Source organism: Halyomorpha halys, unplaced genomic scaffold (genome assembly GCF_000696795.3).
Source record: "Halyomorpha halys isolate HHAL.00 unplaced genomic scaffold, Hhal_1.1 Scaffold2.1, whole genome shotgun sequence".
Classification (NCBI taxonomy): Eukaryota; Metazoa; Arthropoda; class Insecta; order Hemiptera; family Pentatomidae; genus Halyomorpha; species Halyomorpha halys.
Genome location: NW_027111560.1, coordinates 591,224 through 616,334, shown reverse-complemented (window position 1 = coordinate 616,334; position 25,111 = coordinate 591,224). Strand labels below are relative to the sequence as shown.

Below are 25,111 nucleotides of genomic sequence, written 5' to 3'. Positions count from 1 at the left end.
AAGGAAGGTTATAAACATAAAGGCTTATACAACAAGTTGCTGAGAAAATCCGCTAGGGGCTCTTATGCATTTAACGTTTAACATGACTTTAAATAGGGCTGCTCATAATCTTATAGTTATAACATTTAACACGGTAAAACATTTAACATTTAACACAACATCATGAATACCCCTATAATATGGTTGAGAGTCTGTTAAGTAGAGAATGACATCAAGCAACAGACCACCTGAGCTCGTTACCGTTTTGTTTGTTGTGTTAGATTACTTGATGGTAGTTTGTGTTAGTATTGTTTCGGAGTTCTTTAAAACTAAAAAAAAACAATGGATGTCAATAACAATAAAGTTATAACAGTTGTCAATTAGCTCATCTTGACTCTCTTCCTCACAAGTCAGATCAACAATACATTCAGTAGCCAAACTTTCACACAATATCGACTTTTCACTTACTTTAGGCATGTTGTAATAGATTACTTTAATTAAAACTTAGAAGTAAACAATAACATGAAGTTTTGGAAGGAAAGGTTATAAAACAAGTTGCTCAAAAAATTAGGTAGGAGTTCTTATATACTAAACATGCATTTAAATAGGGCTGCTCACAATCCTATAATTATAAAATTTAACATTTAAGTCAACATCATGAATACCCCTAATATATTCACACCGAATCAATAGAATTTAAAAATATACAACCTTAAACAAGAGTTAATTATTGAATCCAAAGGTTGGGGAAATCTCTCGATTAATTAAAGCACAGAGACCACAAATACTCATCTTTTAGCAGTTCGAAAAAAAGGCAAACTGAAAACAAATGTGTTGAAACAAACACTCAACGCGTGGGCCACAAATTCAGGCCAACTTGTCCACCTAATCCAAAATCCATCGACACGCTTGGGCATGCGCGACTTTTCCCTTGTTTGGCAAACGTGTAGAGGCACCTTCAGACCATATTTCAAATGAAAAATAGTTAAAACTCGTTTTGACCGTATACGTAAAAATTTGTTCGGCATTTTGATAAGTTGAGGTTCAATAATAATCTAAATAATTTCAGGACCAAATGTGATTTGCAGTCAAAACTAACTGATATAAAAAGTAAAATTAATTCATTGCGAATTGAGTTGAAGAAAGAAGAATGGAATACTTTCCATAAAAAACTAGAAAATAACCTTTTTACCCGGGAAGGTAAGGATTTTTCCAAGTCATCGGAGCAGGAAAAAATAGAGTGCGAAATAGAATCCCTGGTGGAGAGATTTAACGCGACCAGATCTTTGCTCCACAGTGTCCATAATAAATACATGGGTGCGTCCATGGCATTGAACGAAATAAATACAAACCTCGAAAAGGAGTACAATGTAATTATTTTTTTTTTTTTTTAGTTATTTGACAATTAAATTTTTGTTATTTCTAATATCTTAATATTTTTTTTTTCAGGAATACACCAAGTTAATGTTCAGCAACACTCTACTGCTTCCTCCACCGGAAAAAGTATGTGAGGAGAATCCGCGGCCTAGTGATGTTTTATCAAAACAGGAAGAATCGATTGATCGCGTACTAGAGTCAGAAAGATGTTTTGTCAAATGTCAGCGAAAACCTATAAAGAAGTCAGTAAATATTCCATAGCAGTGGAGAACAAGAGCGTGTCACTTTAATCCACCTTAATGCATTATGGTGGCAATTCGAATGAAAAAATAATATCCAGTGAAATTTAAAAATTGTTTTTATATATTTACCTATCTATTATTTTTTAAAGTATTGCGTAGAACATTCGGAACGAAAAAGGATGATTTAACCGTAAAATTTGAAAACAATTTGGTAACACAATGCTGAATTGAAGTAATTGGGTCCGGTAAGTATAATTCAGGTCGAATGGGCGAGTAAGGTTATGGGGCTCAATAATAGACGATCCATATATTATTAATAAAAACTGAATCGGCCGGTAATGTCCGAGGGTTGGCCGAAATATAGATGGGAGGATTGCGTTAGAACCCAATGAATTTAATAGATTCGGGCTTGGAGGTTTGTCATTGGGCAGATGTATGTAGAGAACGATTAGTGGTATCGGCATCGAACCTTTGGGTTTGCTAAACCTTTATTATTATATGTAGAGAAAGAAATACTTTATTCATTCATGCTGCCCAAATACATCGGGTTGCTACATTACACAGCATACTGATCAATCCGTGACTGGACAAATATAAGTTACATATTTTTACATGATATAATATAATAGATAGATAACATTTTTTTTCTTCCACAGTTTTCTTTTACTTTTCTTTTACAATTAATACTAGTCTACAAACTAACTACAAGTTTTTCAATTTATTCCTTTTTTTTTTTTTCTTTCCCTTCTATTTCACAACCCCTATTTCATTTGATCAACAAATCCCCCTATATAACAAATATTAAAAATAATAACTAAAACAACAAATAAGATATGCGATGCATGCATGCCATCCCACTTCTGGATAAACTCCCTTACTCATTAATTCCCATGCATGTGGTGGTGGATGATTCCCAGGGAGTCAAGTATTATATTCTCTGTCATCCTAGCCACGTCCTGGACATCGACCCCGAGCTCCTCCATGAAGCTCCTAGTTGTGCTGGGAATCGTTCCACGGGCTCCGAACCAGAGGCCTCTCACGTTGAAGTCTCGTTCTCCGAAGCCCTCACGGAACTTCTCCTTGAGGAAAGGGATGCATTTATCGTAGATTTCCTTCTTTTCCCTATCTACCTTATTTGCCTGGTCAAAGTCGTTATTTTCATATCTCACGGTGGGATGTATTCCCCTTCTTAGGGAAAGCAACAATATCCGCATATCTTTTGGATCCATCCGTATCTACACAGTAGACCACGTCAAAGCAGGCAAAATCTCTTTCTTTTAGGAGCTTCATTAACTCGTATTTCACTCTATGATGTCGGCGTGTTATGAGGAGGGAGTTGTTGGGGCATTTCCCCAGCACATGTGCGGGCACTTGCGACAGAGGGACCCAACTTCTCAACTTCTGACACCTGGGACTCCAAGTAGGGGTGCATAATTTATATTCAATTTCAGGGCATTGGACCATTCAGAGCCCGTAAGTATTTGTTTATCGTATATAAACTTATAAATAATTGTATAAAATTATAAATAATAAACTTATATAAATAGTTGACCGTATAATTTAAGATATGAAGAAGATGGCCAGGGTCGCGGTCAAAAAGAACAAAATAGTTTTCAACTATTTATTATCGGACGTTTCGCCCCGATTTGTAGGGCATCATCAGGGCTAAAAAGATACAAAACATATGTTTTTTTATTAGTTGAGGACTATATTTTTTTTTTTATCGCAACCCTGATCATCTACGTCATACTTTATTATTATTTTATGTTTTATCTCGCTATTATGGGTTGAGAATCTGAAGTCCAACCAACTTCATATTATTTTTTTTTTATATTTAAAATTTTCTGTCAAGAAGTACTGTGTCTGGGAGAACTGACGGTTGAGCCTCTCTCAGGACATCAATGGGTAATTTTAAACCATCCGCGCTGGCCCTGTTTATTTTGGTAACAGCCCATTAATGAATATTATGATTGGAGTGGATTATTGTTATTATTATGTCCATTTGTTACCTCAGCAACAGTATTGTCTAGAAAAAAGTATTTTAACACACGAAATTATTCAATAATTTGTAGGACAACTCTTGTCGTGAAGATCTTAGATTTTTAACAACTTTACCATTAGATTCAACACCACAGCCCTCAAAGAATGGTGCAATTGGAGGATTAAAATAAATCCCATTAAATTTCCTTTACCCTACGTTGTAAACCTACCGACTGCCCTGGAGTATCCTTTAATAATGTTAGCACTTACCCCTGCCGAACAGATCCCCAGTTCAGCTGCAACTGGACAATTGACTAACCTGGAATCCTCAAACAAGACTGAAAAGACAGGAAACTGCATCTCGATTCCAATTATTACAGCACATACTAGACAAACGGTCCAAACTTCCAATCCATTACAAAATACTGGTCTACTTGGCTGTAATAGGGCCTATCTGGAAATACGGAGTAGAGCTTTGGGGCTCCACTAAACCTTGGAATTCCTCTCGTATTCAATCCTTACAATCCAAAGTCCGTCGTAAAATCCTCAATGCTCCTTACTTTGTCACAAATAAAATCATACATAAAGACCTTAACGTTCAGTATATAATCGAACTAGCCCGAACCAGATATCACTCCTTCCATTATAAACTCCCTAACTACCCAAACCAACTAGTTTCTATTCTTGTTTCCTCTTCCATTCCTGACAATCCTTGAAGGAGTCTGAAAAGATTATAGCCACGAGACCTATTGTATTAGAGTGCTACCAATGGGTCGTTTCTACGACTGTATCATTTCATTATAAACCTACATCAAATTTACTATATGATTACAAATTACTATCAAATTATCAAAATTACCTGTATCATTATGTACAGCTGTAAATTTCTGTAAAGATAAAAAAAAATTCATCAGTGACTTTAAGGTCGCTTTCAAGCCTTTTGCTACTCTAAGAAAGTAGGACTGATTATAATAATATTGTAGAACCTCTTTATATCGTAGATAACTCCAAAAGTAACAATTAATCAAAGTACTGGCCATAAATACTACAGCAACTTCGGAAATAAAATCCCTCAGAACCTAATAAACCATACTTATACCGAAGATTTCTTCCAAAATTATATAATCATTAGTGAACAATCGTAAGAAAAATGTTGATTTGATATGGAAAAGGTTTCAATTGAAATGGAAAAGGTTATGCCGGATCTAGGTTTACCACTTGTCGCAAATCCAAGACTTGTATATCAAATGCTTGGTAAACAAAGAGAATCTACAAATGTCGGTACACATGTTTGTTTTGTTATTTTGACGTTTTTCGTCTATTGCATTCGATTTACTCTATTTTCATTGAAAATATTTCATTAAATATGGAAAATATTACATTTTAATTATGAGCACAGTAAGTTGTTGATCATCAAAATTCAAAGAAATAGGACGTCAAAACCTACAAAGTCGACATACTTTTTAGAATTTTTATCAGAAACTTGTTAATTTTATTAAAAAGAAATAGAATGTCTTTAATAATAAATATTATATATTATTTTATCATTATGTTATTTTATTTATTTTTCATACAGATAGTTTGATTATGCTCATTTTGTTTATTCTTTTGTTTGAATAAATTTTAAAGGTGGATCCACATGTTGGCCGCTCGCCACGAATTGGAGGCTTGTACAAATGCTCGGTAAACAAGGATTATATTATTATTATTAATTAATTAATTATATTGTTTTTATTACAAAAAAAAAAGGAAATTAAACATAAATAAAAAACCACCTAAAGGGGCCTCTACATGTTGGCCAAGCCATGGCGAACTCAGACATACACGAGCATGTGGATGGGTGGCTTGTACGAGTTGGCCTAAGCTCGTTGCCGATCCGTCGAGTCAGTTTTTGGACACAGATCAAAGGGGTTCGTGAGAGCGCTCCTGTAGCATCTCTACCATTGTTCTTTGTTTAGCTGGAACTGAGAGCTGTTAGGAGGTTGTAGTTAATTTTTATAATAAGTTTTATATTTAATCTTATTTATTTATATTTAATTTCCTTTCATTTTCTTTGTTTTGTAATAAAAATAATATAATCCCAGTGCAATGGCTGAAACCACTTATCGTCCGCCATGCTTGCCTCTCTGAATAACACTGACATGTGGATGGTCCGCTCTTTGTTTACCGAGCATTTGTACAAGCCTCTGACGTGACGAGCGGCCAACATGTGGATCCGCCTTAATAATAGCTCTCAGTTGCAGCTAATCAAAGAACAATGGTGGAGTGCTACACGAGCGCTCTCACGAATCCCCTTTGATCGGTGTCCAAAAAACCGACTCTCGACGGATCGGCATCAAGCTTAGGCCAACTCGTACAAGCCACCCATCCACATGCTCGTGTATGTCTGAGTTCGCCATGACTTGGCCAACATGTTGAGGCCCCTTTAGACTAACTTGCACCACCCAAGCCAAAACGCATCTACACGATTGCGCATGCGCGAATTTGGCATTGTTTGTCAATGGTGTAGTGGCATCTTTGATTGAGAATATGTTTCAATTGACTCAGAAATGCTATGTGTCCCAAATCATGTTAAGTGATATCTAGTGTATTTGGTGACAGCTCATTAAAAATCTATACCTAATAGGGACTTCACGACAGGGGTTGTTCTACCAATTATTGAATAATGTGTGTATTCTTGACTATTCTGTTGATATAATGACATATTTTCGGTTGAAAATTGGCTTATCATTATTTTTTAAATAAAATTCCAAAATATGAATAAATTTCTTTCATTTGATTTCAATTTTTCTGATCTGAGATCAGAGTTGGGCAAAAATTATCTATAGATAAAACCACAGTTAACATTGTCATGGCTATGATACTTAGTTATTAATGGTTCATTCATGAATTATGGTCGTATCCATGACAATCTTAGCTGTTTTATCCTTAGCTAATTTTTGTACATCTCTGAGATAAAGTGGAGACAAAAAAAAAAAAAAAGATAATTACAAATAATTTTGAGGTACCACAAAGTCGAAATGCACTAAATTTTGTAGGTAAACAGCTTTGACCTTGTCATGAAAGTAGGAATCAGCGGTAAATTCAAAATAGCCGGTCATTTTATCATCGTTGGTCCTCACTTTCTCCAAAAACCTTTGCACTGTAGCTCTTAACATACATAATATATTACAAAAAAGAAACAATTCAAAAAAGTAACTTTTACAAGACAGTTCCTAGTAGTACTTAAAAAAACAAACAAAGAACTCTTCCAGTATTGAATTTTTTTTTCATATTCAATGTATAGATTTTGAGATTTTTATAAAAAATTCCTTCTATAAACTATTTAATAAAGATTATTGCCTTGTTGCATTATTGCATAATGTATCATTAAAATACTTTTTAAAATTGTGGTGGGAGGTTAAATCTTTTGGGAATCCTTTCACCTTGAAATGCCGTTTTTCTGGAATTAGCAAGTCACTGTTACTGTAGGTTACTAACGCCGACATATTAATTAAAAATCCGTTCAGATATTTTTCGATGGATTCCGAAGTTGATAAAAGTATATTAGCCATGTTTGAAACTGATAAAGCTCATAATATTTCACTTAATGATATTTTATAAGTGTGTTGATTTAAGTCCTGTTATGTTCAAATTACTTTCCCGATCAACAAAAGATAATCGCTAAAATAACCTTGAATTAAAATATTATGAACATAATTTGAACAAAATGATATTAAACTTAATATGATTGTAAAAATGTGTAATAAATAAGATTTCAAAGAAATATAAACGAATTTAAAATATCAGTGCCATTATAATAAATTGAAGAGTAGCCTTCGGAAATAATCCAAATAATACTAAATGTTTTCGAAAGTAAAAAATATAATGTACAAGTTTATATTTTTATTTGTGTTACATTCGATTTAGATTCATCATAGAATAACTTTTTTTTCGGCTGGGATCAAGAAGTGCAGGTTTCTTGGCCCCGTTAGTGTCCATTTTGGTCCTATAGCTAACACTCGTGGCACGTGTGTTTAACATTTAAGTTATTATTTTGTGACAACACAAATGGCTCAGTGAGTACACGTTATTTTGTAGACTGTTATTGAGGTCGTTAAAGTTACTAGTCAATTGATTTTAGTTCAGTGAGTGGTATTCAATATGAATCAAGAAAAGCTGAAAAAATTACAAGCCCAGGTACGCATTGGAGGTAAGGGAACACCGAGGCGAAAAAAGAAGGTTCTTCATGCTACTGCCGCCACTGATGACAAGAAATTGCAAAGTTCATTGAAAAAATTGTCAGTGAACACAATCCCAGGTATTGAAGAAGTGAATATGATCAAAGATGATGGAACTGTTATTCACTTCAACAATCCAAAAGCTCAGGCTTCCCTGGCAGCTAACACTTTTGCTGTAACTGGTCATGGAGAAACCAAGCAAATTACTGAAATGCTGCCCGGAATATTGAGTCAATTAGGACCCGAAGGGCTAAATCAACTGAAGCGTTTGGCGACAAGTGTTGCTGGAAATACTGCAGGTAAAGCTACAATCGAGGAAGATGATGAAGTTCCTGATTTAGTTGAGAATTTCGATGAAGCAAGCAAGGAAGAAGTCCCAAACAAAGAAGCTGGTAAAGAAAATGCTCTTCCAGCCAAGAACTAGGATGTCTACATACAATAGGTATTATTGTGCAACTTCTTTTTTGTCTTTTACTAGTTTCTGGAAACTTGACTGTGTTTTTAAATCTTACTTTTATTAAGTAACAACTTATTTTTAATTTTAATTTTTATTCTATTTTACAGGTGGTGATCAGCTCGACCATCTGTTACCTGATAGAAACACTTTTGAACAGATATTCTGTTCTTGTGTGAAATATAACTTTGAAATTCAGATTTAAGTCATGTGTAAAGTTCAAGGTATTGTTCTCGATACTAAACTAAAACAAAAACAGTACAATAAAAATTGTTCTGTCATTACTTTTTATATGTTTTCTTATTTTTTATTAACATCATCTGCCTACGTTAAAACTGTGAAACGTCTTATCTTACATGTTTTAGCTGAAATATGTGTTTCTTATCAGCCATATATTTTTATTTTATGAAATAGTATCTTAGCCATAGAAATATTATAATGGGTCCTCATTAAATCAGATTTGTTTATTGTCAGAAGTTACTACCTTATTATTTATCAATATTCTGAAATTGTATTTTTTCGAAAATTTATTATTCTACTTAGTTTAACATTCTATTTTGCTTCTAAGGTGAAATATTTATGTTTGGTGCTATTACTTTGATTTGAAGAGACCATTATAACCTGGATGTATTTTTAAGGAGATATAACTTTCCAAATTGTAAATCTTTTTTATTTGTATTGGTTAGTTTTACTCTGACAATAAATTTTTTCTTTTTCTTAATTCTTAAATTTTTTTATGGGTTATTAGTTAATCTAGTAGGCCATATATTAACTTGTATGATGTAAAAATATGTAACAATATACATATGATGCATTTCTCTTATTCTATGTTAATCTTACCATCGAACTGTAATGGGTATAATGTAGTTTGAACACAATTTTCCCTGTGTTAATTTTTCGATAAGAATGTTCAATAGTGTTTAAACTAGATGTTTAAAAAGTAAAGATCTCTTATCTCCAAATATTTTAAAAGTTAATATTAGGTAATAATTTGTTTTTTCATACCTAATTAGTGCACTGCAAGTAATGTTGAAATTGGAATATGGAATATTGTTTATTAACTCAACTTTGCAGTATTTATTAAATTCCCCATTTCATTATTGTAATTGTAGGGTACAGTTTTCTATATATAAAAATATGAGTTATAACTTGAAAAGATGTGTTTCAAGTGAAAGTATTGTAGGTTCATCATCATGGCATAATAAAACATAACGTTTAATGTAAAGAGTTCTATAAATAAGCTTGTATGCTTATTAATAAAAAGTTTAATTTCTCGGTTAATGGGCTTATATTTAGAAAACAGTATGAAAAAATTTAATATTTTTTGGAGAATCGGCTCGTTATCATAACAGGTTTTTTATCTTACAGATAGGTGACTAATACATTAGTCACACTGCATTACCTTTCTTGATGAAGGTAATTTTTTTTTTTTTTTTTTAAGCTATCCTCTTTTTCTTCTGTAGTATGATTTCCATGCCTTAAAAAGAAGAAATAAGTATTCTGGAATTTATATTACAAAGTTATTTTAAGGAAAAGCAACTCTTCCCCTCCTCTTTTGATCAATGGTGATAATATTTTGTATTTTTCTGTTTTGAACTTAACATATATCACTTTTACCTATACTGGAAAATCATTTATTTCCTGTTATATGATTATTTTTTCTTAGCTTTTAACTCTGATCAAATGGTTGGTTGCTATAAGTTACCTTTACTTATCTTAGCGTTTGATCATAAAGCATAGATAGTAATTGGAATTTTTCAAGTCTAATTTCATAAATTATTGAAATAATCCATAGAAAATTTGTTTTTATTAAGACAACCAATAATGTTGATATTAACTTACGTTAATCTAATACTAGTTAATGGTAAAATATTGTAAGTAATAAATTACAATAACAACAAATATGACAACTGCAAAACCATTTTTGCAGTTGCCATATTTTACATACAAATGCCTCAAATAAAATTTTGAGCATGCTGTTTGTTGAACTGGAAAGATTTTAATCTTGGCCACCATATTTTTTGCTATATTAACATCAACAAATGAGATGCAGGATTGTAGAAAACCCTTATATCTGAAAAAATCACACATTTTGTTTTCCGAGCACAGAAGTGATGTATTTGTTAACTAGTTAAACTTAAAACAAGTTATATAAATTTTTTTTTTGTTTTAGTAGGTTTTAACATCAATTATTTATCATTCAAAGTTTAAACATGGTTGGATCGTTGAGCATCGTTGTCCTAAATAATACTTGTGATGTTTATGAACTATCAGTTATGATATAATTGTGATAGTGGTTTAATTTAAAACTATGTAACGATTTACTACATTTTAGTTCATTCTGTCATAAGTTTTCAAGACCACTATGATAAGAACAATGTTAATAATTAAAGTAGGACATAATAAAAGTTAAATGAACGAATAAGAGTCATAGAAACAAAATTAAGTGATAGTATATACCAGTTTCTGACTGGTAAGAACTCAATACTGAGACTAAAATCACAAAAATAAAGAAATATTTTAAAAGAACAATGTAAGTTAAATTAAACTTGCCAAGAAAACAAAATGACTGATATTATCATTAAGGCAGAGAAGATATTGAAAATTAACTACATAACCTAGGTAAAATAAATTATCAAGTAGATGAGCAAAGAATATATAGCAACCATTAATTCATAATGTGCCTAATTCCCGTTTTCTTTTTTTCTAAAGGTAAGTAAAGTTTTGAGTGAATCTTGAAGTTTAATACATTCTTTACTTGTTATTAGTTATAGAACCATCAGATTATAAATGCATCAAACTTAAAGACTTGACTCAAAACTTAATTAAGAAAAAAAATGTACTCAAAAGCTTTTGTAACTAAGATCTTGATATAAGTTAAAAGTATATAATAGATCACTTTTTCTCTCATACTTGATATACAACAGACTTCCTACTAAATTTGGAATAAAGAAAAGCCGTAAGTAAATTACTATAATTATATTTTATTATTAAGTAATAAAATGAGAAGTGATAGCATGAATAATAAAAATAAATGAATTGTAATTGCTCAAAAATTAGTGAAAGTGTAAATTCTCTTTAATTTTGCCTTACTACTGAGATATTTTTCTTTTTTTTTTTTAAATTGTCTATTACCCTTTATTAATAAGCAGTCTATGGCCCTAGGGTTTTCCGTCTTACAGTTCCCAAGGACAGGGATGTTTTGACATTTTTATGACTAGCGTTTTACAAACAGTATAAAAATAGGATTTTTATTAACTGTATCAAACATACATATTGCAAGTGTAAATAATCATTTCATACGAGGAAGAGTACTTGATTTTTATTTTTAAAAATTAAAAACCTAGTTCTGCCGCATAAGGCACATTGACATGTCTGACTTGTGTTAGGTTCTCCTGGGCCAAAGAGGCCCACAGGATCTTATTAGGAAATTAATTTTGTAAATTTCAGTATATACTTCATGGAAAATATTTGTCAAACCTTGATAAGAATCATATTAAATAGACACAGTGAAAACTTCTATTTCCAAATTGCCCAAGGTAGGCCTATAATGATACCTTTTAGAACACAAACTATACATTTCTGCCAAATTTGAAATTTCCTGAAACATTTTTTAATTTACTATTATTTTAGTAAAAAAAAAAAAAAAGATATCCAGGATTACCATGAAACTCATGATAAGATGAATGAGAAGACTTAAGGTATGGTGTCTGGACTCAAGAGATCTACAAATTCAGAAGTGCACTGTTAAAGGACCAGACTCTCGGAGGTTGCCAGACCCATTGATGGGTTGTCCCGTCTATTATTATTATTTAATAAACATCATAGACCCATGTTTATATTATATTAATCTATTACTCTTTGCCACACACTGTATATAGTGAAATTTAGTTATTTTGATTAAAGGAATAATTTTTATTAAATAGTTGCAGAGGGATGAGGGGAGCGCCCTGTCAATAAATATTCATGCTTATCCTAGGGTTAATAGCTATTTATGAGAGAAAACAAATTATATTATCTACGAGGTTCTTGCTGTAATAGCTATTGGATGAATAGGTTCTTGAAAACATATTTAATCAGCCAAATTTCTGGTAAAGTTACTATAAAAAAGAAATATCCAGAATGAAGAAAAACAACCAGTAGTTTCTGTTTTCTGGCTCAGTGCTGATATCTAAGGACTTTTTAGGCTAACAGCCATGCTGAGTTCATGAGCCCAGATATAGCCAACTTGTACCAACATTTCTTTGATAGAGTTAAATTGTAGTTTCAATGTGTTTATTGATTGGTTATTACATCAAATATATTGGAAGAAGATAATTGACCGTATGAAGTAGATTATAGTCCTACTGGTGGTCAATAAATAACAATATTAAAAAAAAAAAAAAGCTGTTTAATGATAACCAATGTTTTGCCCAACTTTGTAGGTCTTCGTCAGGGCTAAATTAAAACAAGATACATAAATCGTAAGATGTGACAAAAAATTAAAAATACATATACAAAGAGAGTAGGAAATAAAAAATTTAAAAGAGAAATTAAGTTAAGAAAATTTCCCTTTCTCGCCCTCAGCGCTCTTAAATATCTAAGCTGCGGTACACATTATTTTTTCTATTACCTGTTATTATTTTCTTCTTACTTGTTACTCTACCTTACTTATGCCACATTTACTTCACTTTCTATCTTTAATTATTTTTTTCTACCGTATTTGTTGTTACTATTTCTAATAAGTTTTGTTCTACTATTTATTACCCTAGTTCTATAAATACAATTCTATCACACATAACTGTACCTATTCATATATATTTATGTTTTCTTAACTTAATATGTATCTTTTAAAAAAAATTTTTTGTATAATTTTTTACTCCCTTTGTATGTGTATTCTAATTTTCTTGTCACATCATACAATGTTTGTATTTTGTTTTCATACTACGTTGCAGGGCTAAAACTTTAGTTACCAATAAATAGTTTCTTTAATATTTTGTGACTTAATTGACTATAACCCGGATTATCTTCCTACAATATTTATAGACTAGAAGTTTCTACATTTGGGATTTCACAAAACTATTCATGTTATGTTTCCTATTGATGCCACTGATTTATTGTGGACATGAAAGTTTCTAGTTTCCTTTCTTTTGTTAAAAAATTACCTTTCTAAAATATTTGCATCTAATAGCTGAACAATATTTCCACAATCAAAATAAGACCTGCTTGTTATGACTTCTGAATATCTAGATGAGCTCCAATGACAACCTAAAAATAATAGATTTTTGTAACTAACTTGCATTTCCATACCAATAGCTCGATTAGTAAACCACATAATTTCTGATTTGTTCTTAACGAACAATAATGAAACAAAACATTTTTTGTTAATATCTTGAAATTCTAAAAATCTTATAAGCTATGTAAATTGTCTCCAATTTAAAATAATAAACTTTACTTGTAACATAATAGTCAAATGATGATCAAAGCTACAATTTATTTGAAATCTACAATAGATTCTGAACAACACTACACAGATTCTCAAAGAAAGTGAGAATCTTATATTATTTTATCCCAGTAAAAATAAATAATAACATATTTTAATAGAAGATCATTGATATACCATTTGTAATTTATAAAAGGAAGATAGTCAAGGTGCGGTCAAAGAAAAAACTCAAATAGTAATTGAACTATTTTATATTGAAAGAAGATAGTTGACCGTATGAAGTAGATTGGATGAACATAAAACGGGTGGCAGTCAATAAAGCTATCAAAATAGTAAAATAAAACTATTTATTATTAACTAACGTTTCGCCCCAATTAACAGGGCTGATAAGAATGAAGTTCTACTACTAACTGACTTAGCAGAGTCAGATTCTGATGGATCAGAAGAGGAAACTGAGTCAGTTGGTAGTAGAACTTCATTCTTATCAGCCCTGTTAATTGGGGCAAAACGTTAGTTAACAATAAATAGTTTTGAATGGAATATGGTCCGGGTGCGGTAAAAAAAACTCAAATAGTAAATAATTATACTATTTGAGTTTTTTTTTACCGCACCCAGACCATATTCCATTCATCTATACACGCGGTCAATCAATTATCTTCCAATAAATAGTTTTGATTTACTATTTTGATAGCTTTATAGACAACCACTTTTACTATCTTCTTCCAATAAACTATGAAATAATTGACCGTATAATTTCATATTATGAAGAAGATGGTCAGGGTTGTGGTCAAAAGAGAACAAAAATAGTTAACAACTATTTATTTTGTCAATGTTTCACCCCAATTTGTAGAGCTTCATCTGGGCTGTTCGAGTTTAGAGCTATCGAGGCTGATAATTTAACATTAAATAGTTTATTCTTCGACCGCACCCAGACAATCTTCTTTTCATAATAAATTTTAAATCCAATATATCATTTTAGATATCATCTGCATTGATGATTGAGCTAATATATACACGAAAAAGAAAAAAAATGAAACATACTAATTAATAAATAACTCCTCTAAAGCAAACGTGATTGAAGAATTATCCATTATTTATATTCTGATCAGAACTACAAGAAAGAATACTGATGAATTAGCAAATTTATAATTTAAAGGATGTTAAAGTAGTGGTTAATTTTATTATTAACACAAACACATTTGATCCAATTTTACTCTAAACATTTATTTCAAAAACTCCAGCGTTTCAGCCCTCAGGCCATTCTCAAGGAGACAACCCTTAACATTGATGTCATATACCCTTTAAAATGTTTCTTGCAGGCTAATTGCCCCTGTCATATAAAATATTTATAATTTAAACTTAAAACTTTTTCACATAAATTATTGTCTCTATTTAATCTTACTAACATGATTATTAATGATTATGAGAGATAGTTGACTGTGGATAATTTATAAGAGGAGAAGATGGTTGGGGGTGCGGTCAAAATAAAACACAAATAAGTTGATGTAACTTATTTAATCGTGCCAATGTTTCGGCCAGAATTTCTAGCCTTTATCAGCAGGGCTAAGAACAGAACAAGATAACAACCAATGAATATAAAAAATAAAATATAAACAGAATTACATAAAGTGAATAATTTTACAGAATTTAATTAATAAAATGAAGTGATGAGAGAAGTGGAAAATAAAATGTATACATAGGTAATTGAATAAGTAGGTAAAATAACATAATTAAGGAAATAAAATAAAAATGAAGTTATATAATTCAAAGAAGTACAAATATATTAGTTATTAATAATTTAAAAATTGAAATATGGAAAGAAAAAGAAAATTGAAAGAATGAAAATATATCTAAACATAATAATTGATAAAGAGGCAAAATATAAGTAAAGTTTAAAAAAAGAAATGAATATAAAAAAAAAAATTATTTTGAAAACAACTATAATAATATATGGTGAACATAACTAATTATTAATGATTAAATAACATAATAAATCATTAATCTAATAGTGGTTAATATCGCTTTCAAAATAAACTAGAAATAATAGTTTTAGTTAGCGTTAATAGAGGGCGGCAGATATTTCAAAGTTCAAATTCCAGCTGAAAATTTTCGTTTTATATTAGGAGAATAGGACTTTGCAGGAGTTCTTCTAATAGGCTATCTTAAGGTGCACAAGTGCTGGTCTCTTGCGATAGGTTCTAGAACTAATAGTTTTAGTTTGTACCACAAGAGGGCAACACTATTACTGCTGTCTGAGAGAACTATTCTTTGAGCTCCTTTACGCTCTTGTCCTCCTAATTAAGAAACAAAAATTTCTTGCTTGAGTTGGAAACAGTCTTCAAGAAAATTACATATTAATTAAGTTTATTTTCACTTATCTTGTTTAATGTAGTACTATTTTGACAGTTTTTAAAAATAAATCCTGTTTTTTTTATTATTTGAAATTATTAATTTGAGGAGATGATAAGTCAGGGGATGTTGTTCAGTAGAAATTTTGGTATTTTGGCCTAAATGAATGTAAGACTTCCCACAGAGTTGACTCGATATAGATGACAAATTTCTTCTCTCCATTATATCTACAATCAACCATAAACATCTCAACATAAATTATCAATTTCTCAGTATTCTTCTTAACCAGAAATTGTATGGAGATGATGTTAGTTATTTTGAATAATAAAAAAAAAAAAATTAATTACAATTCGATATTGAAATAACTTTTTATTTGTAATTTATATATAATTTTTATCTTTCCCTAAGCAGCTCATTCCAATAATTTATTTGGAACAATTATTTTCTTAACTTTATTCAAGTTTTTTATGAACAAATTAATTATTCATCTTCAAATAAATTTTTATTTGAGAGGTATGAAATGGTTTTATTTATTGAACATCAATGAAAATAAATTTTAAGTATTAAAATTTAGTATTTTATAATTATAAGAGATAGTTGACTGTGGATGACGTTCGAGAAGATGGTTGGGGGTGCGGTCAAAGTGAAACACAAATAAGTTGGTGTAACCTATTTAATTGTGCCAACGTTTCGGCTAGAGTTTCTAGCCTTCTTCAGTGCTAAGAACAGAACAAGATAACAACCACAGCAAGTATAGAAAATAAAAAAAGAAAGTATAAATAGAATAACATAAAATGAATAATTTTACAAAATAGAATTAATAAAATGAGGTGATTAGAGAAGCGGGAAATAAAATGTATACATAGGTAATTGAAAAAGTGGGTAAAATAACATAATTAAGGAAATGAAATAGAAATGAAGTTATATAATGCAAAGAAGTATGAATATATTAGTTATTAATAATTTAAAAATTGAAATATGGAAAGAAAAAGAAAATTTAGAGGAGGGAAATATATGTAACAATAATAATTGATAAAGAGGCAAAATGTAAGTAAAGAATACCATAAGAAATGAAAAAAAAATATATATATATTTTTTAAAACACCAATAATAATATAGTGAACATAACTTATAACGTGAGTAAGGAAAATGGATAAAAGTGGAGAAAAAAAAGGGGTGGTAAAATAAAGAAAGGGGAAAGAAAAAAAAAAGAGAATAAAACGAACCTGTTAGCTTGAAAATCAAATTTAGTATTTTATGTTTAATTAGTTCTTAAAAAAACATATTTTCGATCACAATTGTCAACTTCCTTGTTTGGTACTGCTATTTATTGACTAATATTGCTATTTTTCAAACTAAATTGTTTTTTACTCATATCCTTTATTATAATTATTGAGTACATATTCTGTTGTGAATTAAAAGATAATGGTTATCAAATAATAAAATAATGAAATAACTCTTTATTTGCAATAACTTTATCTTTTATTAGGGATATTCATGATCTTTAGTTGTAACATGTTCAAGTGTGTTAAATGGAGAAATGTTTCTATATTTAGCATGTTAAGACGAGATAACATTTAACATAGTTGAGAGTCTATTAATAGCTCTGCTAAATGGAAAATGGCATCATGCAACAGACTATTTGAGCCCTACACCATTTCGTCTCTTGTGGTTTTGATACGTTACTTGCTTGTAGTTCCTGTCGTATTTTTTTACATCTTTAATAAAGTAATGGATAAAAATAATAATGGAATAAAGGATATAGTAATGAAAAACAAAAACTAGGAAATCTGCAAGAAGCTCCTCTGCAATTAAGATATAACTCTTTGAATTGGGCTGCTCACAACCCTATGCTTATAAAACATTTAGCATGTTAAAAAATTTTATATTTAAGAAAATATGAATACCCCAATTAAACACAGAATTAAAAAAATTCAAAACTGATTTAAATGGTTGCTCCAATTTTGATTAAGTAAAATTAACTTCTCTTATTGACCAATTGAAAATACTTAAGGGCTGTTGTAAATGTAACTATGTTCATTAGTTATAGTTCATACGTTGAATAATATTAGTGCTATCATACTACCAGTAAGATACTATGATTTGATTTTACATTACTTATATTTTTAGTATATAATATAAGCCAATAATTTTTATAGGTAATTTGATAATTTTCAATTTATTTTGGTCATATATTTGTTTAAGTTTCAATATGTGAGTGAATGTTATTACTTTGATTTCTTTATAACACAAAGACAATTATTGCATACATTGCCAGTTAATATAAAACTATTTTTAATTGATAGTACCTCTCTTTTAATAATTAAAACACTATATAATATTTAAGCGTTTATTTCAATAACTAATACTTTTTTTGATTGTTGGTAATGTAAATACATCTGATCATAGAACAATACCTTCAACATTGTTAACGTTACGATTATAGCAGGGGAGATGACTGAAAACCTTTTGCGAAAATAATTAATTCTAATTATAAGAGATTTGTTTAAAACTAACTGAATAGATTATAATTATCAGATTTGCTGGGAGCAAATTTAAAATAACTGAATCTGCTTCTCTTATGTAATAGTGATTTCTTTTCATTTTAACTTCATAGATATAAATTTTCTGTAGATCTCAAAGTGGACAACTTGGCCATTTTTTACAATTGACTATATAATTTAAAGAAAAAACTCAATACTTGAAGTAACAGCCTTTTCGTAACATGTAGGACTTGGCAACTATTGTTCTATAAAAAGGACCTTAGAAGTGTGTGAAGGATGCTTAATGTTTGTGAGGAAAGGGAGTATGAGAGATATAGATGGGAAAATAGTATTGTGTCTGCTGTCTGTTGAAGGGGTTCACCAGTTTTCTAAGTAAGTTAGTAGCCTTCTGCGAGTCCGAGACAGTTTCTGTGTGTTTGCCACCTTTATGATCGTTCTTTCGGTATTATTGTCTGAAAAAGTGGGTTAGTGCAGTGTTGGGGGCTACCTAAGAACTTGATATGCCTCTGTGAGATGAATTCCGTCACAGTTGGAGTATCTCTGCAATTTTGTGTGCTATGTTATACAGCATAATAGGTGCTCTATAGAGGAGGATATCTTTCTAAATACAAAAAAAAGATGGATTTTTTAAATGTTTCTTGATAAATAACCTATAACAAATTTATATGTTTGAGAACATGGTACATATTCTACTGTGTTACACATAGCAGACCAATCAATATCAATTAATATTCCATTAAAAAGGAGAAAATACCCAATTTGTCCAATTGGCACTTTTTTCATAAAATCTAAGAAATGAGAACATACTTGAAAAAAAAAAATTGATAAAATATAAGGATGAGCAAGGAGAATAATTGTGGATCAAAATAAATTTTAACAATAAATATTTCTTTATTTAATAAACTTACATCAACTCCACAAATATTGGAATAATTCTAATTTATCACATTATGTTTAGAAACAATTCTGTTCAAATTTTAATTACATGGAAATAACAATTCAGTTTAAAAAAATAAAAACTAAAATTAAAACAACTTAAATTCTTTTTTCTCTGCTAAATATTAAAAAAAAAACAAAAAAACAAAAACAATTAGAACAACCATAGTTTTAGAAAGGAACTTAAGACAAAAAACTTAATTATAAAAAATAATTAATAAAAAGAAATCAAAGGTGAAGATTACTTATCAAAGCTGTATCGATTACAGGATAATTAAAGCTGCTTAACAATAGGAAATTTGTACAACTCTAAAGGTATCAAATAGAAGGCAAAGTAGGTAAATAAGACACCCCAAATCTAATAAGATTCCAAAAGTTAAATATACTCATATACCTCTTCAGCAAATATAACAGTAGAATCACCTAAATATATGAACGGTACAGCAAAGAAATGACAATCTATATAAATGCTAGATATATACTGTAATATTTACGGCTGCATAAAGCCTATAACAGTATTCCTATGGCTTTGGTATTACGTCGCCTAAATTATTTGGCTTCTGGATTATTTTTGAGATTATACTGAAAATTAGCGATCATTTGTGACAAAGTATTTTGGTCACTTTCCTCGAGTACGACTCTTAAACCCTTCTAAACCTTAGAATGCTTTTGGAGATCTTTAATTTAATATAAGTAAAATTTATCCCCCATGCCAACTACAATACAGCAGATTTTCAATTGGATACATGCTTTACAATAAACCTCCATCATACACAACACTAAGGCATTAGTGGAACACTAGGAATCAAGATCTGAAGTATCCAAAAATTGACTAAAATCGAGACTGCGTATACATTTATTACTTAATTATAAATTATACGTAGTTTAAAACTGATTATTTTTTAAGGTATATTTTATTTTATAAATAGCTAATGTAACAATTTTAGTATAGGAAAAAAAAAATAAAAAAAAAACATGCCAACAATAAACAAAATTCACGATCACACTCTCAGTTATAAATGTATCCTCTTTTAAAATAAAAATAAAATTATAACTAACTTCCTTAGTATGTTTTATATAAATAATACTTTTAAATATTTTACTTTGGTATTTATTTTGAATATATATGAATAAGCAGAGAAGTTTAAGTATATATTATCTAAAATAGGCAAAATTTAAGAGGAAAGCAAAGTGAAAGGTTATTTGTTATGAGATGAAACAACTTACTTAGAGCGAACAACACATTAAGATACTTGAAAATAAAAAAAGTTGGAAATGTTAAATTATGTTTTTAATGTACTTGGATATATTATAAGCAAATTTAGCCCAAGGGAAGATGAGTTGACTAGATTTAGATTATTTAGATGGTTACAAAATAAAGGATCATATCAGCATCTAGTTAATATAATTTAAATAATAAAATATAAATTGAAATGGATATATCAAGTTGCAGGACTGAATCAGAAACGAATCGCAATCAAAGCAATCCTTAAATACCGATACCGAAATGGGAGGATTATATTACGTCTGATCTTCTATATTTTAATACTAAGTTCGTTACGCCTTATTATTATTAATTTTGAATATATACATTACATAAACAATAATTTAACTAACATAACTACATTTGAAAATTTATTCATGATAAATACCTTATACATTGACTACAATGACCAAAGATAATATCGATATACACTTGGGCATAAAAAAAAAAAACTTCATGATGTATGTTAAAATTTAGTTTTGATTTTTCAAGTTAAATATTACAAATAATTATAATTTATAAATCAATGCTATCCTCTATTTTGAATTTGTTAGCTGCAGTAATAATCTCCACAGCGCCTTCTTTGACATAATTGATTTATTTTTCACTATTCAAATGAAAACCTTATTCAATTTTCTCTGTTGCTTAAAATTTGTCAATGAATAATATTGAACTTATTAAGGAGATTTCCACAAATTAAAAAAAAATGTTATAATTTGAAAACTTCAATATACATACTTATATACTCAACTAAATGAGTTAAATTAACAACCTTAATAAAGTAAGATAAAATAAAAAATACAAAGGAGAAAAGTTTTAGCCGATGTTGAAAAAATTAATAATAGTAAAACTGTTCATGCCATGAATCAAATTCAGATAATTGAGAAAAGTTTTTGTTTAGTTCAAAAGTTATTTCCAATTTTAGGATCAAGTGTTTTCATTTATATATGTACATAAATGGTTTAGCAATCATAATATAGGTTAACACTGTGTATAATAATTAAAATATAAATATTCTGTAATTAGTCATAGTGTTTAATTTAATTACATTTATTTTTATTTGTATTGTTTTCATCAGAATTCGCTTATTTAAAAAGAAAGATATGCATTTATATTTATGTTATAATTAAGTGTAAAAGAAACAGTTGCTTAGGATTGATAAATCGTTGCTAAGGTGCCTAGCAACAGGTTTAATTACCCTTAGCAACTGTTTCTTTTACACTTACATAATCATAACAAAAATATAAATACATATCTTTCTTTTCAAATAACCAAAACTTCTAATGGAAATAATACATATAAAAATAGATGTAACTAAATTAAAAACAAATACTATATACGAAATATTCACAAATTAATTAATAAATGTGGCGTTAACAATAAGAGAAAGAGATATATAAAAAAAAAAAAACTAACAAGGAAATTAATGATAATATTTCGATAATACTATGAAATTTTCTTAGATAAATATTAAATTGTTATGAAAAAGATCAAGTTTTTCTTGTATTGAAGAAAGTAAAAGCAATGAATTCAATACTAATTAATTTAATTCTAGTAGTAAATAAAATAAAGCTCTAAATTCAGAAATAATTTTCTTTCTACCCTTAACCTTAATTTCTTAAATAACCTTAATGCGCAAGAATTTACAACTAACTTCAAAAGACTGACCTTGAGGCGTCAACATAAATATTCCAAGGATATTGTTATTCATTTTATGTTCATCGAGGGAATTATAAAATTATCTAGTAATTACAGGAATAGTGAATTTTATTATCATTGTTAGATTTAAAGCAATGAAAAAAAAATTGAATAAAGTACAACTGCCATTGGTTTGTTATAAAAAAGTGTAAAATTAAATGCATTTATAACACCAATTTAATAATCAAATGCTAATCTCTCACAACCCACACGTTAGTAAATTTTATTCCTACCAGTTATATAATCGTTTTTATGAACAGAATCATTTATTTCAAGGTTGATTTCTACCTCAGTCCATTTACCTCTTTTTTAAAGGGTGGCTTCATTACATGGTGGAAAATTATATGTTCTTAAGTAAGACCCGAAGATGTGTACAGTTTAAGAAGAAATAGTTCTTCTTAAATTTTACTTATTTTTTAAAATATCAATCTCCTAGCAAATGAACAAACATATGCTCATTAGAACAATTTTATTACTGCCTCTATACTAAACCTATCAACTATGACCAGTACCATAAATATCAACACCTCATTTACAATTACATACATAAAGAGTTTAAACAATTTTTTTCTAGTATTTTTATTTTTATTCCTATGAAAACAATCAACAAATGTATAATTTTGCTTTTATTATAACCTTTATTTATTTATTTTTTAAATTGGAGAATATAAGTAATTATATCAATCAAGTCCAGAGAACTAATATTAAATAATACTAGCCATATAGTATAATAAAGTACTACTGAGCGAGAGGAGGCCATAGCATGAAATGAGGTGAGAGTAGTGGAAGGTTACGCCCTAAAATACTGGGTGCAGAAAAATGTTCGAATCCTCCAAAATGGTGACAATATTCTTAATGGGTGACTCTATAACCATCTAAAACAAGAACAAGAAATACTTAAAGATCGACTTCAATGTAATAAAAATATCTATAAATAACTATCGTAAAACATATCGACCATTTAAAAAATAAAATAACTTTTACCCAAATGGACCATAAAGTTATTTTTTTATCTACAACAATTAAAATTGAACAAACAAATTTTTTTTAAATATTTGCAAATATATACACCTAAATGCATATAAAGATCAATATGAAAATTTAAAATTACTTAGACGTTCTAGTCATTCATAAAATAAATAATTTGTTGTTTGTCTTGACTTGATCTAACCGAATCCAAATGTTATATTCATATAAAGTAATAAATAAGATTGAGACTAAATCAAAAGAAAAGAAAATTTTCTAAAAAAAAAAAAAAAGAAAAGGTAACATCTGAAATGAAAAAAATTAATAGTAATATTAAAATTTTATGTTAAATTAATTTTGAAATTATATAACGTTGATCTGACTGAGTGTTTCACAGGAAGGTGTCCGCATTCCCTGCGCCTTCTTAAATAAGTCCTCGTCCCCATAACTTCTAGCTCTCCACAAAAGCGATTCTCCTGAAACGAAAGAAAACACAAAACATTTTATCACTTCATTTAAGAAGGAAACACTATCAATATTTTATTGAGATAACTTCTATATGATGTAAACAAACAAATGAACAATGCAATTCAATTTTTTTTCTTCTAAATATCAAGAACTGAAAGAATTACTTATATGAAATTTACATAATGTAATACGTATAAATGATTCACCGCATTTTTCAAAATATGAGGAGGTGGTCAGGGGTTGCGGTAAAAAAAAATTTATAATCTTAAAATTCTTTCTTGAGACTAGCAATTTTTTACTAAATAATTCAAAACACTATCCAAATTATAGTCTCAAAACTTTTATTTCTTTTACACGTCCAACGTTTCGGCCATCTTCAGGGACAATCTTAATTCACTATGAAACATATCATTTAACCATTCCAAAAACTTCATACAGGCTATTCTGCCCAGGTCAAAACATTTATATCTAATAAGTCAAAAATTCATTAAATATCACAGTCAAAAATTTTTCTCTTTAGCCACTATCAATACACTTTTATTATTCAAAATTTTCTTCTTTTATTAATAAAAGTGTATTGATAGTGGTTAAAGAGAAAAATTTTTGACTGTGATATTTAATGAATTTTTGACTTATTAGATATAAATGTTTTGACCTGGGCAGAATAGCCTGTAATGAAGTTTTTAAAATGGTTAAATGATATGTTTCATAGTGAATTAAGATTGTCCCTGAAGATGGCCGAATTGGCCGAAACGTTGGACGTGTAAAAGAAATAAAAGTTTTGAGACTATAATTTGGATAGTGTTTTGAATTATTTAGTAAAAAAAAATAAAATAATTACACAACTATTTATTTGCTGACGTTTTGCCCCACTTCATCAGGGTTTAAAAAATACGAAAAACAACTAAAAATATTTTGACAATGTAAGATAATAAGATACAATAAAGTAAACTGAGGTAGGGTTAAAAATTGTGTAAATATAAGTGAAAAGAAAATTATATTTATATATAGAAAGATGTTTCCTACCTCCCCCCCACTCCTGTGCGCTTCCGCTTTAATGTTTCTGTCTGTTCAACTTATTCATTTGGACAGGTATGTTATCCTATATGGCTCTCTGCTCATTTATTGTCATTTTATTTCATTATTATTATTTATTTTTATTTTTATTATTCTTTTATGACGTTTATTTATTTATTTTTTTTTTTCCCGTATTGTTTTTTGTTTTATATACATCTCCTGTACTTTTTTAGCT

At 29.2% G+C, this 25,111-nt stretch overlaps 3 protein-coding genes across 8 annotated transcripts in view; 2 read left to right on the top strand and 1 right to left on the bottom strand.

Moving 5' to 3' along the window:
* The window catches only part of LOC106683004 (kinesin-like protein KIF9), a gene marked incomplete in the record, with an annotated part of 78,223 nt that extends 76,501 nt beyond the window's left edge, over window positions 1-1,722 (top strand). For both annotated transcript variants that reach the window (XM_067049600.1, XM_067049601.1), the window contains 2 exon segments: window positions 1,049-1,349; window positions 1,429-1,722. In XM_067049600.1, coding sequence (XP_066905701.1) covers window positions 1,049-1,349; window positions 1,429-1,617 — 490 coding nt within the window.
* Window positions 1,723-7,541: 5,819 nt separating this feature from the next.
* On the top strand, window positions 7,542-9,075 carry bic (bicaudal). The gene is made up of 2 exons (XM_014423608.3): window positions 7,542-8,240; window positions 8,363-9,075. The coding sequence occupies exon 1, from the start codon at window positions 7,722-7,724 to the stop codon at window positions 8,220-8,222; it is 501 nt and encodes a 166-aa protein (XP_014279094.1). The 5' UTR covers window positions 7,542-7,721; the 3' UTR covers window positions 8,223-8,240; window positions 8,363-9,075.
* Window positions 9,076-19,394: 10,319 nt separating this feature from the next.
* Window positions 19,395-25,111, bottom strand: part of LOC106681457 (dnaJ homolog subfamily B member 12) — a 33,885-nt gene continuing 28,168 nt past the window's right edge. For all 5 annotated transcript variants that reach the window (XM_014422123.2, XM_014421972.2, XM_014421819.2 and 2 more), the window contains exons 10-11: window positions 23,775-23,867; window positions 19,395-23,300 (exon numbers count right to left, since the gene is read on the bottom strand). In XM_014422123.2, coding sequence (XP_014277609.1) covers window positions 23,278-23,300; window positions 23,775-23,867 — 116 coding nt within the window. In that variant the 3' untranslated portion in view covers window positions 19,395-23,277. The remainder of the gene's footprint in view (window positions 23,301-23,774; window positions 23,868-25,111) is intronic.